Here is a 19,257-nt window from a genome sequence, read left to right as displayed (position 1 = left end):
ACATGCCAGCCTAAAGAACCTCTAGAGCTCTGGATGCAGGGTTGGGTGGTTTGATGCACCTGCTCGAGGGAGACGTTTCTGGCATTCTTGAAAAGTCGCCCTGCTGTTCAGGAATGAGGGGGGTTACTGTCCATCCACATCTGGAGGACGGAGGCTCAGGGAGGCCGGCGAAGAGGGCAACCAGGGTGCTCAAAAGGGGGCCTTTGTGCGGGGGAAGCTCTGCTTTCCGCCTGGACATAATCTCTTCCCCGCGAGAGCGAAAGCAAAGCGAATCCTGTTCCGCCTTACCGTCTTCTCCCCATGTCCCCGCTTATCCGTTTGTCTGTCTGTTCTAGACTGTCTGTCTTTCACTCCCTATTGGTAGTGCTGAGCAAAGGGCAGGCAGTGACCGGGCAGTACCGCTTCCTGGCCAGGAATGGCGGCTACCTCTGGATCCAGACCGAAGCCACCGTCATCTCTAGCAGCAAGAACTCCCAGCCCGAGAGCATCGTCTGCATTCACTTCGTGTTGAGGTCAGCTCGGGGGGGGGGTCAAAAAAGTCAAGAGGGGGCCATCGCCAAAGCCCCGCCCCTTCATTACACACGTTGCGATTCCCAAACCTGCTCAGCCGCCCTGAAGAACGAAGGTGGAGACAGTCGCTGAGTCTTTTCAGATAATGCCCACCACGCGGTCTGCCTGCTGGGTGTGGCAGGAGCCGCAGAGCCCAAGAGATTTGGGGGCTTTAGGCTAGGCATCTGCAGGGTGTGGCCAAACAAGTGAAGACGATGGCCACAATAGTGCGACGCACGTTAAAAAAAGGCTGGCCTATTGCACCATCACGGCTGCCATCTTGAACCTTTTGACCACACCGTCCAGATGCCCCTAAGGCTGGTGCAATTATTGACTTGCTTATTCAGTTCATATCCTACATTTCTGATCAGCTTATAGCATCAACAGCCTACACACACACACACACACGAGGCCAAAACAAAGTATTGCACTAGAATGAAAGGTGAAATATGCTAAATATTGCAATGGTAAGATGCTTCTTTGCGCTCACATCTGGCTGGGACGGGAGCACCATGCTGCCATTCCGGCCACTGTTGGCAGAAGGTGACATTGCACTGGTGCCCAGAGCTCAGATGCGGTAATGTTCTTCAAGCTTGGCCGCTTTCAGTTATGTGGACTTCAACTCCCAGAATTCCCCAGCCAGCATGGCTGGCTGGGGACTTCTGGGAGTTGAAGTCCACATGTCTTCTACTTGATAAGGTTGAGAAACACTGCTCTAGTCTTTCTCAACAGAGTTCCAGTCAAATTTGGGGAGTCTGTTTTCCAACCTGGCCAACCTCAAAAGCCCACAACTTGTCCCCGTGTCCTTTCACAGTCAGGTGGAAGAGAATGGCTTGGTGCTGTCCCTGGAGCAAACAGAGCGCCAAGGGGAGCATCGCCGGCTGCCCCCACCCTGCCTCGAAGGGCTGGACTCAGACAGCGCCCTGGATGAGATGGACCCCAACGGAGGAGATACCATTATCAACCTCAGCTTTGGTGCGGAAAGAGGGTGGTGGGAGGAGGAGGGGAGGAATGAGCCCAAGCCCCTCCTGTTAAACATCTGTGCTTCCCCTCTTCGCCCCCAGAGCTGCGTGGCCCCAAAATCCTGGCCTTTCTGCGTCCAGCCAACATCAGCGAGGAGGAATTGCAGCTGGACCCCAAACGCTTCTGCAGCCCGGACCTCCAGAAATTGCTGGGGCCCATCTTCGACCCACCTGGGGCCCAGACCCCAGCAGGGGGGACTGTGCGGGCAAGACCTCCTGCCCCAGTGCCCAAGCTGGCTCCAATCACTAAGAAGGCTTCTGGAAATCCCAGCCCAGTAAGGCAACCTGGAGGGGCAGCTGCGGATTGGGGGTGGCGTGATCTTGGGGGTCGACTTAGTGGGCCCTGCCAGGGGGTCAGCTAAGCAGCAGGCTGTTGGTGGAAGAACACTGGCTGGCCCAGTACAGGTGTATGGCTGGTTTACTTATTTATTAGTTTCATTTAGGTAGCTGTCCATCTCAATGGCACATCTCTGGGCGGCTTACAACAATTTTAATAAATGGCCAAAAAGCAAATACGATCGTAAACAATGTTTAAAACCAGTACAGATGAATGAGATGAGAGGGACTAGGAAGGGAGGGACCATTCAGGAGCTTTTCAATTTAAAGAAATCAGAACAGCACCCTAGGTTTACAGCCCCCAGAGCAGAGCTAGGACTGTGCTATCAAAATTCAGCAGTAGTCTGGCCATTTTTGGCAGTACATATTTTTTTCTCTCTCTCTCTATTTTGAAACCAGTAAAAATTTAAGTGAGTCAAGCCTATTCCCCCCACACCCCCTGTGGTCCTCTGAGGCTGAATAAAACATTAAAAAGGAAAAGGCAACCCCCCCTCCCGGTGGAAATGAGCCTTCCTTGCTTTAAATGAATAAATAGGGGACAGTCTCTGGTTAGGAAGAGCTGGGGGACATAGCTATGCCCTCTCTCTGTTGATCCCCCGGTGGTCAGTTTCCCCAGCCTAAAATGGCCTCCATGTGAGATCCCTGGGGGTGAGAAAGGAAAAGGCCTTGCTGGGATAGAAATTGGCACTAAGGAGATAAGTTATTCCAGCCTTCCGGCTTAGTTCCTCTCTCCTCCTCTACCCCAAGGCGGACCTGCCGGAAGAGTTGCTTTTTGACATGGAGAACGTCCAGAAGCTCTTCGCATCCAACAAGGAGGGGCAGTCCATGGAGACGGCGCTGCAGGTATGATTGTTTGTGGGTCGGAGAAGGGGATCAGTGGGGAGGTTTAGGCCAAATGGCTTCTCGGGTCCATCTGTTTGGTTTAGTATTAAATTGGGTCACCTCAGAAGAACCTAGCTGCTTCTTTTCCTCTTTAAGGGAGTGGGATTTCCTTGAGACACCTATCTTCCAATTCCAGACCCTGCTCTGGATGGTCTTAGTTGAGTTTGGGCAGTAGGAGATGTACAGATCCCTCTTGTGTGGCCGCCTTTTTTGTCTTGACAAGGTCCTCAATGTAATGGTCTGTGGGAAAGTCCTTGGGAGATGGGGTGAATAGATGCTGCCTAGGAAATGGTCAGATAAGGGGGGGGGGATAGCCTGCAGCTGCATAACAGGTGGAGAAAGAGGCTCAGAAGGGACCCCCCTAGCTTCTCGGGCTGTAAAGGAGTCGGCGAGAGAATTGTACTTTCAGACTTGCAAGATTCTGTTAATGTAGCTTTACGATAAAGTAGAATTAGCTCATCCGGTCATGTTTCCTGCCTGGTCTACCTGGTAAGGCTGACACTCATCTCCCAATGCCAAAATAGCAGCCCGGAGCAAGCAGTCTTGGGGTGGCCAAGGGCAGGTTGATGATGCAAAGAGTGGGATGGTACTTATTACCCTTACGGATGAGGTAAAAGATCCTTCCTCCTTTCTCAGTTTTATTTTGTCCCATTTTCAACACGTAAGCGATGTTGCTTGTGAGTTTCCATTCCCCAAATAGTGGGAAACTGAGTTTTCGGTTTTCAGAAACCATGCTACCAAAATAATCAGCCCAGTTGGGAAAGAACCCCAAGCCACTGTTTTGGGGTGTCTTGCAGTCCCCCTTCTCCTGTCTGACTCCCACCTCCCCTGAGAACTCTCTGCTTCCTATTGCAGGATTACGAAGGCCTGGACTTGGAGATGCTGGCTCCTTACATCTCGATGGATGATGATTTCCAACTCAGCAGCACCGACCATCCTCCGTGGCTTGCTGAGAAGCGAGGAGACCCGGGGGCAGGGCCCCGGCCAACCTCGCCCCCTCCAAGGCCTCGTTCTCGAAGTTTCCATGGGGTGTCCCCGCGCCCGCCGGAGCCGGCTACCCTCCCCCGCTGGGGCAGTGACAGCAGTTTGAGCCAAGGCCGCCCCATCCAGCCACCTCTGGCCAACTCCCCCTGCGGAGAGGGCCAGATGGTGGAAATGGTGGCATCGGTCAAGATTCAGTCCGTGCAAGACGGGACCAATCTGAATGGCCAGAGGTCCCCCTTGGGTGGTAGGAAGAGGTCAGGCGCTGACTTTTCTTGCATCAGAATGTGTAGGACAGGTGACTGTGATAACACAAAAATAGAGAAAAACCAGGATGTGCTCTGTTCCCAGGCAAATCCATATTACTAGCCAATAGGTAAAAATACTATTCATTGTAACATTTAAAAGCAAACTGTTGGAATACCTTTCCCAGCCTGATGACTTCTGTGCTGACTAGAAATTCTGGGCAGCGTAGTCCAAATACATCTGGGGAGATGGGCGGCATATAAATTTAATAAAATACATAGATAGATAGATAGATAGATAGATAGATAGATAGATAGATAGATAGATAGATAGATAGATAGATAGATTAGGGAAGACTTTTGTAAGCATAATCATAGTCCGCTGCAAAGTTCCATTATAAACTTTGCCATCTGAAGTTTATAAAGATAACTGTATGAGTACTACCAAAAGGAGGGAAAAGACCTCTGAAATTTTCCAACAGTGAACTTTTTTTTTCTTTTAAACCATTTTCACCAAACCATTTAATCCAGGTTGGCATCCTGGATGAAGCTTTGTCTGGCACTGGCCATCCACCTACTTGTTCAAATGAAAAGGACAGTTGTTTTGAGGAATGGGGACAGTCTTCTGTCAGGAATTCTTTAATCTGCTCATCATCGAAAACAGTGTTTCTCAACCTCGGCAACTTGAAGATGTGTGGACTTCAACTCCCAGAATTCCCCAGCCAGCATGGGTGGCTAGGGAATTCTGGGAGCTGAAGCACACACATCTTCAAGCTGCTGAGGTTGAGAAACATTGATCTAAAGCACATGCTGTTAGTTTACCTTTTTTTTCCCCAAATAATCCATGCCCGTTTTTGCTCTGTTTAAACAGAGGCATCCGCAAGGAAGTAAAAAAAATCAAGCTGAAGCCCCAACTGTGCCCCTTTTTCACAAACAACATATGTGCAAAAAACGGGCGGGACTTGGATTGGATGGCACAACCACCCTCTTTTGTGATCCCTCCCTGCGGACACCCCAGTTTGAACCCGTGTTCCTTTCCAAGCCTCCTTGCTAAGGTTTTCCGCTGTTCCTCCAACAGGACTCGGGAGGTTAGCATGGAAGAAGAAAGGGAGCTCTTCCTGGAGACCAGCCCCCCCAAGCGTGCCCATATCCATGAGGCTGAAGGATTCCTGATGCCCTCGCTTAGCCTGGTAGGTGCCGAGGTGCCCCATCCATTGGGGAGGCAATCTCCCAGGATGCAACTGGCCCATTTGCCTGGACCCACGAGAGACCCCTTTGTGATGGGCAACCTTTCTGTTCTGCCAGGGGTTCCTGCTGAGTGTGGAAGAGTGTCTGGACGCCAGGTCCGAGCGGGGCTGCGGAGGCACTGTGGCCCTGAGCAAGAAACTTCTGTCTCTGGAAGAACCGATGGGTGAGTGCCACCAGCGTCTGGGTTTGAAGCTGTTTCGTGAACAAGGCTTGGTGGGGTAAGCATAGAACCCCTGGCCTGTCCCTCCGACCTGGTGCTCTTGAATGAACATTTCTCATGCATTGGGCCCCTGATGGCAGCTGCTTGTTGGATAAAAAGCATAAAGCTGATCCTTGCCTCTTTTGATGGGACCCTCCCACTCCCCAGGTGGCTCCTGAGAGTCAAGCACTGGCATAGGGCATAGTGTCCAGCTGGGCATTCACATGCCCATCCCTCTAATGGGCACACATTTCTCATCGGTACCTATCTATGTCTGTGGTGGTTGCCTTGCAATTGCCTTGTTTAAGACCACCCCTCTTATTCATGGGTGGCACATGATGGGCCTTGAAGAGTCTGTGTGCAAATGAGGGGGGTGGGGAAGCCAGTATCTTTCCCCACCGCTTGAATTTGCCCACAAGCAGGTTGCTCCAGTGATGTGGTTTGGGCGAAGGAAGCAGGCATGGAAGGCCATCTCTCAAAAGGGAGGCTGATGGCCAGCCCTCCCCTCTGTGCAAGGCGGTGATGGTGCTCTGACTCTGGCCATTGTGAGATGTCTCAAGACTACATCTCCCGGGATTCCTAGAGATGCCCTTGCTGACCATCAGCTAGGCCCCTTCCTGGTATCCCATTCATGCCCCGACTGCACCCTAGCTGATGGTCAGCAAGGGCATCTCTAGGAATCCCGGGAGAAGCACTCTTGAGACATCTCACGATGGCCAGATCTGGAGGGGGGGAAGGTTCTAGCTCCTGACGGCTTCTCTCTCGCCCTCCCGGCTCTCTGCCTCCAGGCCTCTTAGGAGACATGCTGCCCTTCATGGTGGACGGACCAGCGCTCTCCCAGCTGGCTCTGTACGATGGCGAGGAGGAGGCCTCTGGGCGTGGTGGAGAGCACTTCCAGCTGGGGGAGGAACTCCTTGTGGAGCTCGACCAGGCCACCTGAAGTGGCGCCCTTGACCGCCCCCACCGCACCTTCATCCCACACTCCTGCTCTGCAGATGGGACACACGGAACCAAATCCAACCAAATGCCCTTGGGGAGGGGTTCTGACCCGCCCCCCTTCCCCGCCTGTCCACCCTCCACTGGCGTTCTTAGGACTGTTCCTACCTCAGTCCCATCCCCCTCCCCAGGCAGCCTCTCCCGTCTGGAGACGGTCTGGAGGAAGGCTCCGCCACCCCATTTGGTGCTTACCCACCTGAATGTTCTTGAGCAACAGGAATGGGGGCCAGCAGTGGGATCGATTCATGGAGGGGTCTGCTCTCTTCATCCCCCAAAGGAAGAGAAAGCACCACAGAGGGACCCCCAGGACAAGAAAGAACAGTGCAGCTACCCCCTTGAGAGACATAGAACCCATGGTGCTGCACCTTCTCCTCTGTCCTCAGCTAGCTCGGACAGGTCCTTCAGGGTGTTCCCAGTGTGAGATCAGCCATTCCTGGGGCAACGGGATTCACCCATTTGAGGGAGGTGAAAAGTGGGGGGACCTGCTCTGAGAACAGGGTGAACTTCAGCCTCTCAGGGGACTCCTCGCCATGATTTCCCCAAAACACTTCTGGTGCCTCCCACTGACCTCAGCAAAAGTCTCACCTTTTGAAAAGGGAAACCAGAAAGGTTCTCCAACATTTTGGCCAGGTTAGAACACCTGTTCTGAACTCTAGACTGATCTTTCCCCCTAAGATAGCCAACGTCTGAATAATGAGTCCCTAGAACAAAACTGTGGTGCTTTGGCCATATCTGGGCCTAGTTAAAGATCTCTATATGTTTACAAAAGTGTTCTCACTTCTGCACATGTTCAATGCAGAGAAATTGGATGCAATCTAGAAACAAGGCAAGCTGGAAAAAAACTTTCAGAAAAAAAAACTATTTTAAAAAAGCATCTTATGCTAGCTTCCCTTATCAAGCAGTCACTAGATGTGTTGGGAGTACAGGGACCAGGTCCACCCTGCCAGCTGTCACTGCAGCCAGAGCACATCTGGAGAGAACCAGATTGGGGAAGACTGGATAGCTCAAAATTTTTCCATCCAACAGCCCCCCAACATGCAAGCCTAAAAAAAAAACTTGAATAGGAAGGAACCAAAAAAAACCCCAACACCCCAGGCAACATTTTGAACCTGCCAGTAGCCAAAACTCTCCAGAAAAATAGAAAGTGATTGCAAAATCCTAAACCAGACAGAAAATTTTCAGGAGCCTTAAAGTACTACCTGAAGCTTCTCAAAGACAATCTCAAACTTTTTGAGTGTGAAGAAAAAGGCCGTCCTGTTTTTGAACTTCAAGATGGACAGCCTACTACTAAGATCTTTGATAACGAAGAAAGCTTTTCATTAAGCAAGTTTGAACCGGTGCTACAAAATGTCATCTGTTGTTAGAAATGACGTTGTTGTCAATACTTCAATCATTTTTGTTTCTACTTTAAAGAGAGGGGAATGAAAATTTCAAAAAGGTGCTCCCCTTTCTTGTGTTTTTAACACCTTGATCCCAGTCATGCTTACTCGGAAGTAAGTTGCACTAAAATCAGTGCAACTTAGTTCAAAGTAATGGTGTATACCAGTGTTTTTCAAACTTGGCAACTGTAAGACGGGTGGACTTCAACTCCCAGAATTCCCCAGCCAGCGTTGCTGGCTGGGGAATTCTGGGAGTCGAAGTCCACACATCTTAAAGTGGCCAAGGTTGAAAAACACTGTTGTATAGGAGTTACGCCCAACTTTTTTAGAGCCCTATCTTATGAATATTTTACTTAGAAGCTAATCTCATGGTGCTCAGTGGGTTTACTTTACTTTCAAGTCAGCATGCCTACGATAGCAATCTTAACCAGCAGCATGGGAAGGAAACTCATTTTTGGCTCGCATGAAGAAAGGTTTTGCAGTGAAGTCACTGAGCTCCATGAAAAGGAGCAAGCAAAACCTTTGCATTTGGTACTCACTGTTTGGCTTAAAAACGAGTGACTTTTCCATTCTGCAAGCCCGATGCTCCTGAACGAGCCAAAGTTATCGAAAGGTCGAATCGCCTTACCTCTTTCCTGTCTTTTGGACTGAGAAGGCCCCCAAAGGTTTCATGCTTAGAAAGGGTTGCGCTTAATTTAATTGAATAATCTTGAATTGTGGCCCAGGAAAGGGAATGTTGGCCTGTGTTCAGTCCCCCTGTTGTCAAGTTATCACAGCGGGTGAACCAACACTGGCTGAAGTTCTCCTATCTGTGTGGCTCTTAAAATCACCGCAACCCTTCCCTACAGATATGGGAGCAATCTTAGATAATGCCTTTGGTGGGGGGGGGGGGAGGGAGGGAAGGGAGATCCCAGGAATTCCCAGTTTAGAACAAAGAACAAGTTTGCTTGTTTCTGTTTTTCATTTTTTTATATATACATATATATATATATATATATATAAAAAAAACCCTCAGTTGCTTAGCCCACGGCATTGCTACTTTAACAGCAAACTTTTACCGGCTTTTGCATGTTAAAGGTTGGATTTTGCACCCGGTCCCAAACCAGGCTTAATCTGCACAATTCACTGCTTTCCCCCGCTGTCCAAAGCCTTTGGATGAAAAAAAAGGAAAATGGAGTGTTAGGAGACAGTGTAAGCTAAAACCAGTGTTTCTCACGCCTCCCTTAGGTGTGTGTGTGTGTGTGTGTGTCCCCGTTGGTGTATGTGTCTGAGAAAACTTGTCATTTTGCTGACCAGAGACCAGGTGACTCCACTTTCCCTTAGCAGAGGTGGCTCATTGGGGTGGGGTCTCCCCCCCCCCGTTTCCTAGCTGGATAGCAGCTGTTAGAAGCTCCATACTTAAGCCAAGTTCCCTCTTGGTGCTTTCTTCTCCTCTGTCCCACACACATGTGGTGACACCCAGTGGGGGGAGGCACCCATCCACAGGTCTTCATGGGCCCACAGAGGATGGGCAAGTCCTGGCCCATGGTCCGCCACACACTTGCCCTTGTGATGGAGCAGGGGTTGAGTTGAAAAAGTGGAATTCAACCCTGAACAAGTTTTCCAGAGTTGGGGCCTGCTCCAATCCAGCTGGGGAATGACCGTTTTGCAAAAATACGGGGTCAGGCCCCCTCGCAAGGTGGCAGCAGGATGGGAGACCTGTTTCTCTGCGTCTCCCGTTCTCTTTCCTGATCAGCCGCGTTGAAAATTTCAGTCTTTAGAGGGACCAGCCCTGCCCTTACACCACTTTTGCCTCGGTCATCGTTCACCTGTGCCTTCACGTTGACAACTTCACCAGCTGCAAACGCAAAACAAAACCTGACATGAATCCAGCCCCTTCCAATCGTTTCCCGGTTGGGGAGTGAGCGTGACTCTGGTCAATGGCACAGTGGAACGGGGAGAAAGTGGCTAATTCCTGGATCCTCTGCAAAAGGTAGGTTCCTCTTTGTTTCCACGGAGCGTGGAACCCCTTCTTGAAGTGGTCTTTGGTTTCCAAGCCACGCGGCTTGGAAAGCGAGAAGGTGGTCGAGGAGGGTTGCGGGGAGAACCAGTTCTGCTAGGACCGACCAACTCAGACTGTTTCCTTTCGTTGCGAGCAAAGCTCTCACGCACACCCGCATGTACACAAAGACACAAACGCACACACCAGTGCAGTACACAAGCACGCGCAATCTCACAAATGGACGGGCCACAATTGGCTCAGGCAGCTGTTTCTCAAAAGCCGCACTTGATAAACACGCACAGAACAATAGAATCTCAAAGCCAGGTGAAGAACACGGGATAAGATGTCTCTCTCTCTCTCTCTCTCTCTCTCTCTCTCTCTCTCTCGTTTTTGTTGAGTTTGTTAGGATTCTAATTTTAAATTCCCGGCCACAGAGCAAAGGGGCACCTTTTGCTCCCTCCTCCACTGACCGTCCACTGTTCAGTTGCGCTTTCTGTGTAATGTGGGTTTCGAATCCATTTCTTCTTTTTTTTTCCCTTGGAGACCATGGTGGAAAGATGATGGCTCTCTCCAGTTATTGTATGTTGCTGTTTGCTGTTATCATAGGAGTTGTAGCTTTTTAACCGATCGTCTGCCCCAAAGCCTGACGCTGCGACCGCCTGCACAGCTCTCCTTTGAATGTTCAGCAGACCTGCTACTCTTGGGAAAAGGGAGAGAAGGAGGTTCGCGTCTCTGGGTCTCCCTGGCCTGGGCCAGCGCCCATGTTCACAACCCACCTCTTCTGGCCTGCAAGGGGAACGTTTCTTGCCTGCTGTGGCCGTTTGTACTTCTGGGGATGTGTCGTGTAAAGGCGACGCATGGTGCTAAGCTCTCCCCCGAGCAACGGTGCTCTTTCCCGCCTTGATTTTAGACCACATTGTGGCCATGGTGCTCTTGTCCCCTTTCCAAGCCACCTGGGATGGCTGCCAACCAACAAAAGCAGGGTGACGGACCGCCTACCCTATCCTGATGGAGATCCGACCTCTGGCTGGCAGTGCTGCCCAAGTGCCATGGTGCTCTGCTCTCTCACACCCCCCACACCCCCGGGTGGTTTTGCCAGACTACATAGAGGCAATGGTGCTAAGTCCCCCTGCCTCTCCCAGCCCTGACTCAGAAGTCTGTTTGGAAAGCAGAACAGCCACAGAAAGAGCCCCTCGGCTGCTCGAGTCTGACATGAACGGGAAAAGCGGCTGATGCTCTTCCAGGGACCTTCAGAAGAGATGGAGATGATGGCAGCTCGGTGCATGCAAAGAACACAAATCTGTGTCTGTGGTTGTAATTGCTAAGCTGTTAGCAAGGCCTTGTTGCTCCATCCCTCCACTCCACAGCAGTGGTGGGTGGGCTGCGCTTCCCTGTGGTGGTAGGTCCTGCCATACCCAAAGCGCTTGCTTGGTTGCAAGGGAGACCAAGATGCACCAATTGTTTGGGGCAACATGGATACTTCACTAGTTGCTTTCCCCAACTCAGTGCTCTCCAGATGTGTTGGTCTACTGCTCTCATCATCTCAGCTAGCTATAGCCATGCTGGCTAGGAATGTTAGGAGAAAACGTTCCACATGTCTAGGGGGTACCAAGTTGGGGAGGTTGGGATAGCAGAGTGAGCTATTGGCAACCTGCAGACGTCGGTGGACCGCAGCTCCCATCATCTCTTACATTGACTAGGGTGAGAGGAGTAGGACTTCAAGGGTCTCTGGAAGACCACCTGCTGTACACTGCTGCAATCTAGAGACACAACCTCCTGTTCTTCCGGCCACCACTTTTACGCACACACATTGCCTTTCACCCATATTGTTGTCATGCCAGCCAGCACTGACGGCAAGATCAGTGTCTTTGAAGCTGTCTTCTGAGGAAGCTTTCACTGGTGGACAAGTCTCCTTGAAGGTCAGCCTGCTCGACATTCTCCAGTACCGCACCTGGGGATCTTTGGTGTGTCCCAGGAATACCCTTGCTTTATCTTGGTGCTAGTGAGGCCCAATTACTTAGCCAAGTGCCATGTGGAACCTGGATGTGCACCTTCAAGTGCCTCAAGTCTATTTCCAGTTGGGGGTGTCAGTAATTTGAGTTAATGCCTAAATTAAGCCAGGTTTGCTGAGCTTACTACACCAGGCTAAACAATGCTTGATTTATTTATGGTTCAGCATTGTGGGAACCCAAACATTACCTTACCATTTTATATAAACCAGGCCACAGTTCATTTGCTTGGGCTCAGCCTGTTATACAAACATAACAATTATATTTTGTTAAACCAGATTTAGGATTTAACCAATGTAAACTAAGAATCCGTTCTATGCAGTCTCAGGAAAATGGATTTTTGAACTTGCTTGTGGCAGCTTCCTTGAGGACCAAAACCAAAATGTGTAGTTACATGAAGCGGTTAGGGATTAGAGGCCGATGACTAATAATAGTCCTTAGGCAACATTTTCAAAATCTGATGCCTTCCAGGTGCATTGAACTTCAGCCTTTATAATCCCTATTCAGCCTGGCCTGATCTAGATCATGAGGGTTGAAGTCCCATACATTCAGAGGGCACTAGGATGAGGAAGATGGCACAAAGTAAAAATATACAATTTTAGAAGTTGGGAGGGAAGAGAAGGTCACCCTGGCAGTCAGATGGGTGTATAGAGAGATGCAAAGTGTCAACAGGGTTGAATTCCTAAGACTGAGTTAATGTTAATCCAGAATTACTCTGATTTTAAGATCAGTGTAAATAAGGGGGGGGGGGGGTCTTCATTTTTGACTCAGACAATTGGCTTGAAGTATGGATTAGCTCCCTTAGACGTTTCTCACTGGGGAGGTGGCACAGATTTTTCCCATCTGCCCGATCGCCTACATTCTGAGGGCAAGAACTCGCCCAGAGCAATCCACGTGGGCATTTCAGAAACTTCTTGCCATGAGGTGTGAGAGAGAGCAATTTCCCCAGAGAGTCTTTTGCCTGTACATCTTAAACCAGGGCCACCTCAAGCTGACAAAGGACTTCTTAACTTTTGCCAAGTTAAACCTGTGGCTGAACACTAAGGTCTCCTGGTCAAACACCGGAAGGCCTGTCTTTGAAAGGCTGGCTGGCATGACAAGGACATCTGCGAAAGGCTCTTTCCAAGGAGGGAACTTGTAGGAGGCTCCAGTGTCTTTAAAGGCTTTGGGATCTGTTCATATATAATTTTTTTATATATATTATTTCCTCTATCTTTGTGTATGGTTAATTTTCCCCCTCTCTGTGGCGGGATCAGATTTGGCCCTTGTTGCGTCTGTATGTATCACTGTTGTGAAACATAAAATACGTCTGGTAACATACGAAGGACTCTGTGTGTGTATTTGGCCTCTGAGCGTGCAAGGGTGGCAAGTACCAGCAAAGCAAGCCCTTTTTTGGAAGGGTGGGAAGAGAGGAAAACCCAGCGACAAACGCTGTTGAGGTAATTGGCAAAATACATTTCAAAACTTCACTCAAGCCACCTAGGAAGTTAAGATCGCCTTTGGGGGATGTCATGATTGTAGACTCCAAAAACTACACTCAGGCAAACTAAGAGGATAGCTGAAGGACCTGTATGTCCCAGCTTTCAGTTCTCCAAAACTCTTCATCAGACAAAATGGTAATGCAATACAGGAGATGGGAAAAGTTGGCTGATGCATTTACAGTAGTTAGAGTTTTACACATGGGATGCGCTGCAATCAGTTGCTTGGAGCTAGTGAGCTTTGCTAGTTGCACTTAGGCACAGTGTGGGAAAAGAATAGACTGCATTTCCAAGCCCTTCGTAGTCCAGAGAATTCAGACAATTAAACATGGAGATTTGAACCTCCCTTAGATGACATTCTCAAGAATTAGCAGTCCCAGGTGTCATGCATAGGAGAAAGAAAGAATATACAGGTAGTCCTCATTTAGTGACTGCCTTGTTTAGCGACCGTTTGCAGTTACAACAGTGATGAAAAGGTAACTTTGCGACCGATCTTTGCATTTACAACCTTCATAGGTCGGTAAAGCAAAGGAAAGCTGAAGGAAGATCATAAGCACAGTCATGGTTTCACTTAGCAACCACTTTGCTTAGTGAGTGAGCTGCTTGTCCCAGTTGTCATTAAACAAGGACGACCTGTATAATAATTAGGAACATGGATCCACGTACAACCCTGCAGAGCTTGGGGAAAGTGCTATTAAGAATAGTTAAGGAAAAGATGGAATAGCTGCAAAGGTGTTTTAAAAAATGGGTGGCATTGTTAATCAGGACACTCCCTGGTCACTGGAAATTAATCTGCACTCTAATCCTTTGAAGCCAATTCTGAAATCCATGTCCCTTGTTCCTGAAGGCAGGACCTGTGAGTACAGACACCAGATACAGTACAAAATTGCCTAAACTTATTTACTCATTGACAATTCTCTCCATCTCTATGGAGCTCCTGAACATCACAGAAAGTCACAGACGTTTACAGTGGGGCAAAAAAGTATTTAGTCAGCCACCAATTGTGCAAGTTCTCCCACTTAAAAAGATGAGAGAGGCCTGTAATTTTCATCATAGGTATACCTCAACTATGAGAGACAAAATGGGGGAAAAAATCCAGAAAATCACATTGTCTGATTTTTAAAGAATTTATTTGCAAATCATGGTGGAAAATAAGTATTTGGTCACCTACAAACAAGCAAGAGGTCTGGCTCTCACAGACCTGTAACTACTTCTTTAAGAGGCTCCTCTGTCCTCCACTCGTTGCCTGTAGTAATGGCACCTGTTTGACCTTGTTATCAGTATAAAAGACACCTGTCCACAACCTCAAACAGTCACACTCCAAACTCCACTATGGCCAAGACCAAAGAGCTGCTGGAGGACACCAGAAACAAAATTGTAGACCTGCACCAGGCTGGGAAGACTGAATCTGCAATAGGCAAGCAGCTTGGTGTGAAGAAATCAACTGTGGGAGCAAGAATTAGAAAATGGAAGACATACAAGACCACTGATAATCTCCCTTGATCTGGGGCTCCATGCAAGATCTCACCCCGTGGGGTCAAAATGATCACAAGAATGGTGAGCAAAAATCCCAGAACCACATGGGGGGACCTAGTGAATGACCTGCAGAGAGCTGGGACCAAAGTAACAAAGGCTCCCATCAGTAACACACTATGCCGCCAGGGACTCAAATCCTGCAGTGCCAGACGTGTCCCCCTGCTTAAGCCAGTACATGTCCGGGCCCGTCTGAGGTTTGCTAGAGAGCATTTGGATGATCCAGAAGAGGACTGGGAGAATGTCATACGGTCAGATGAAACCAAAGTAGAACGTTTTGGTCTAAACTCAACTCGTCGTGTTTGGAGGAGAGAGAATGCTGAGTTGCATCCAAAGAACACCATACCTACTGTGAAGCATGGGGGTGGAAACATCATGCTTTGGGGCTGTTTTTCTGCAAAGGGACCAGGACGATTGATCCGTGTAAAGGAAAGAATGAATGGGGCCATGTATCGTGAGATTTTGAGTGAACACCTCCTTCCATCAGCAAGGGCATTGAAGATGAAACGTGGCTGGGTTTTTCAGCATGACAATGATCCCAAACACACCGCCCGGGCAACGAAGGAGTGGCTTCGTAAAAAGCATTTCAAGGTCCTGGAGTGGCCTAGCCAGTCTCTAGATCTCAACCCCATGGAAAACCTTTGGAGGGATTTGAAAGTCCCTGTTGCCCAGCGACAGCCCCAAAACATCACTGCTCTAGAGGAGATCTGCATGGAGGAATGGGCCAAAATACCCAGTTTCAACAGTGTGTGAAAACCTTGCGAAGACTTACAGAAAACGTTTGACCTCTGTCATTGCCAGCAAAGGATATATAACAAAGTATTGAGATGAACTTTTGATACTGACCAAATACTTATTTTCCACCATGATTTGCAAATAAATTCTTTAAAAATCAGACAATGTGATTTTCTGGATTTTTTTCCCCCATTTTGTCTCTCATAGTTGAGGTATACCTATGATGAAAATTACAGGCCTCTCTCATCTTTTTAAGTGGGAGAACTTGCACCATTGGTGGCTGACTAAATATTTTTTTGCCCCACTGTAGCTTCTGTGGAGGACAAACAATGCAACAACTGTTGAATAGTCACTTCAACTTCAGAGAACAACACTACGCAGATGGTCCAAGCGAGGGGGAATGACCGAGGTGAAAACTGTCAGACCCCAAGAAGAGGGCGATCTGGAGCCAGGTTCCTGTTACTTTTCTGCACAAGCCACCTTGTAATAACAGCACAGGGCAGTTCAGAAGCAGCATCTTCAGAAATAACTCTGCCTCAATGGATGATAGGAAGATGATGATGATGATGATGATTTCTACCCCACCAAGTAAACATGCACAGGATTGCAAGCATAAATGTCCAGGGAGTCAAACTGGCAAAACCTTTTTAGAGTTTTATCCCTACCCGGTGGTAGCAAAGCAAATAAATTTTTGCGGAGAGAAAAGTTGAAGCTGAATTCAGCCTGTAGTGTGAGTGAAGTTAGTTTAAGTGAGCAACTGAGCTGAAATAAACAGATCGCTATTTCCATTTTTTTTTCCATACAGTAGATGGGGAGGCCCAATAGTGACTACCTTTACCCGCCCCCATAAGTCATACAGACAACTTGAAAACAGAGAAAAGAAATTCTCCAGTTGGCACAGACGTCTGACTTTGGTCACCTGAAAACCATTCACGATCACTTCTGATTCATGGTCATCAGATAAGTGACCATTTTGACAGGGGGAGAGAAAAGAACGCTAGGAGATGATCAGAAGGTTACAGAGAAGCTCAGTTATTTCTTCATATCTGGGTTCGCTGCATATAATACACTGTACATGATCCTGAACTGTACGATCCATTCAAATGACAGATGTTAGGTACCGAGCAAGCATTGGATAAAGTGCTTAAAAGCCAAGACTTCAGTTACCGACTTGAGCAGCTTGTGCTAAGAGGCAGTGTGTGAAGCAAGCACCACAAATCTCTCCCTGGGTCAGTCACAAGTAAAGTTTTATTGGAAGCGTCTGCAAAGGCTGGTGGGCTCCGTTGCCAATAAGAAGCCACGCCCACATACACACTCCGGCCTAATTACATACATTCCCCATCGCAAGTCCCTCCCCTCTTCCCCATTGGCTAAGGTACTCAGGGTGTACAGTCTTTCCGGCCGCTCTATGATTTCTTCCCGGTCCCTCCCACCTCATCCATTGCAAGTCTATGGTAATTTGCTCAAGGTTTCAGCTAATGGCATTATACTGATAAAGACTGCCCCGGGTTAAATTAGTTTTTATTTACATTGTCCCACACGAGGAGACAACTTCCTCTCCATCTGCCACTATTTGATAACCATAACACTTAACACTACTTCCTTCTCTCTCACACAGCTGCACTTTTAGCATGCTCAAGCTACTATTTCTTTGTCAATAATAACATATTTTATCCATCTCTCACAGCAGGAAGCCAAGGAAAACTTTCTGAAGAGGAAGGAGCACAGTTGGGTGTCCCCGGCTTTCACCCCAATTTGCTGTGCTCCCTTTTAAGAGTGATGACTCGAAGAGCTAAAGCAAATAGAGAAGATTTGAATCATAGGTCTTAATAAAGCTAAAAACAAACCAATCACCCATTTCCAATGAAGAGAGATCTAAAAGAATTCAGACGTGAAATAACTCATCCAACATAGCCTTTTACATTAGAGGGGGAAACGCAACACAATTTCTGAATAGAGATTTGGGTGCGATCCAGGAAATTACCGCCATTTCGTTTATGGCCTGGTCCGGGCAAATTGGTGGGAAACCCTATTAAAAATGATATCACGGAAACGTACAAGTCTTTCTGGGGAAGAATCAGCACGGCTCCAGAAAGGCAAGCCCTTCTCACCCTTCTTTTTTATGAGCATGCCAACAAGCGTGTGAATAGGAGCGACCTAGTAGATCTAGTTTACTTGGATTTTGAATCCTGACCGAGCTTCTGAGTGGGGATCAGAAGACGAGTTTCCTAAGGGATCTGTAACTAGTTGAAGAACAAAGAGCGCAACCAGCAAGAAGGGAGAGATGACATGACTTGGATCTCCAAAGCAGTGTTTCTCAACCCAAGCAACTTTAAGATGCACGGACTTCAACTCCCAGAATTGGCTGGCTGGGGAATGCTGGCAGTTGAAGTCCACGCATCTTAAAGTTGCTGAGATTGGGAAATGCTGCTTTGAAGGACTGGCTTTGGGACTGGAATTTCTGTGCTGGTTTTTATCCTGCCTAGGGGATCCTAGGGGAGGTGGGCAAGTTAGCCTGCGACAGGTCTGATAGGTCACCAAAAGGAAGAGCGAGTTTGAGGTAGGGTTAAAGGCCCTGGATGAGAAACTGGCAGACCGTGAATTCTAGTCCCATAAAGCCATCCGGGTGACTTCGGGCCGGCTGCTCTCTCTCAGCCCCAGGAAGAAGGCGGCAAAGGCGAACCGTGTCTGAAAGTTGTGCCTTGAAAACTGCAGGGACTTGTCCAGGCAGCTGCCAGGGGTGAAGACTGGCTCTGAAACAGGGACTCTTCAATAGGTTTCATCCACACTAGTAGAACAGGCATTAAAACAGTAAATTAGATTCAGTCAGGGAGTTTATGGAACTCTGGAGTCCTTGGGGTTCTCTGAGCTTGGCTGTTTTCTTGCAAACGTTTTGTTACCTGGCTAGTTAACATCTCCAGGTAACAAAACGTTTGCAAGAAAATAACCAAGCTCAGAGAACCCCAAGGGCTCCACAGTTCAACCCTGAGCTACACATATTCTCTTCTATTAGTTTATGAAATACACTAGCCTAAACTAAGCTAGCCATATTATGCCTTTAAGGCAGTGTTTTCCTACCCTGGCCACTTTAAAACGGGTGGACTTCAACTCCCAGAATTCCCCAGCCAGCATGGCTGGCTGGGGAATTCTGGGAGTTGAAGTCCACCCATCTTAAAGTAGCCAGGGTAGAAAAACACTGCTTTATGGAGTCGCACGAATGCACCCCATTCGTTTCCTAAAGCATGGTTTCGTGGCTCAGCATGTTACGGGAACCAGCCAGTCATGGTTTATTGAACCAATCATGGCTTAGCACAAGCGGATCCTAAACTGCGGGGATCTACCAGATCTGGGTTGCAAAAAAACAGCCTGACCAGGAAGTATCGGCTGCAGTGGCGTCCTTGCTCGCATTATCAATACTTATTCGTACTTTCTGCTTCGACTCCCTTCTTAGCCCAGAATTGCAAGCCATGCCCAACTCCACGAGGGGGCCCCTCCTTCCCGAGAACGCCGGTGCGGAGGATTTCAGATGGGCCAATCGCATATGCTCCTACTTCTTAGTCATACCAAAGTAACCAATCCGGACTCCTCGAACGCCACTGCGGCCAATCCTAAAACGCCCCCGTCCTAAACGGCTGCCCTATCATGGCGCTTGCCCCGCCTTAAGCGGCGCTCTAGCCCGCTCCA

General features: G+C 48.6%; 1 protein-coding gene across 5 annotated transcripts in view; it reads left to right on the top strand.

Annotated features, from left to right (window-relative positions):
* HIF3A (hypoxia inducible factor 3 subunit alpha) overlaps positions 1 to 13,161 on the top strand; it is a 38,891-nt gene extending 25,730 nt beyond the window's left edge. For all 5 annotated transcript variants that reach the window (XM_025173956.2, XM_025173957.2, XM_025173958.2 and 2 more), the window contains exons 8-15: positions 365 to 512; positions 1,364 to 1,524; positions 1,614 to 1,846; positions 2,655 to 2,750; positions 3,645 to 4,027; positions 5,094 to 5,205; positions 5,321 to 5,426; positions 6,251 to 13,161. In XM_025173956.2, coding sequence (XP_025029724.1) covers positions 365 to 512; positions 1,364 to 1,524; positions 1,614 to 1,846; positions 2,655 to 2,750; positions 3,645 to 4,027; positions 5,094 to 5,205; positions 5,321 to 5,426; positions 6,251 to 6,402 — 1,391 coding nt within the window. In that variant the 3' untranslated portion in view covers positions 6,403 to 13,161. The remainder of the gene's footprint in view (positions 1 to 364; positions 513 to 1,363; positions 1,525 to 1,613; positions 1,847 to 2,654; positions 2,751 to 3,644; positions 4,028 to 5,093; positions 5,206 to 5,320; positions 5,427 to 6,250) is intronic.
* The last annotated feature ends 6,096 nt before the right edge of the window (positions 13,162 to 19,257 follow it).

Source organism: Python bivittatus, unplaced genomic scaffold, assembly GCF_059951505.1.
Source record: "Python bivittatus isolate LINGU-HERP-01145 unplaced genomic scaffold, Pbiv_v1 ctg000310_np1212, whole genome shotgun sequence".
Lineage (NCBI taxonomy): Eukaryota > Metazoa > Chordata > Lepidosauria > Squamata > Pythonidae > Python > Python bivittatus.
The sequence above is the reverse complement of the archived record's forward strand: the minus strand, read 5'-3'. Positions and strand labels throughout refer to the sequence as shown.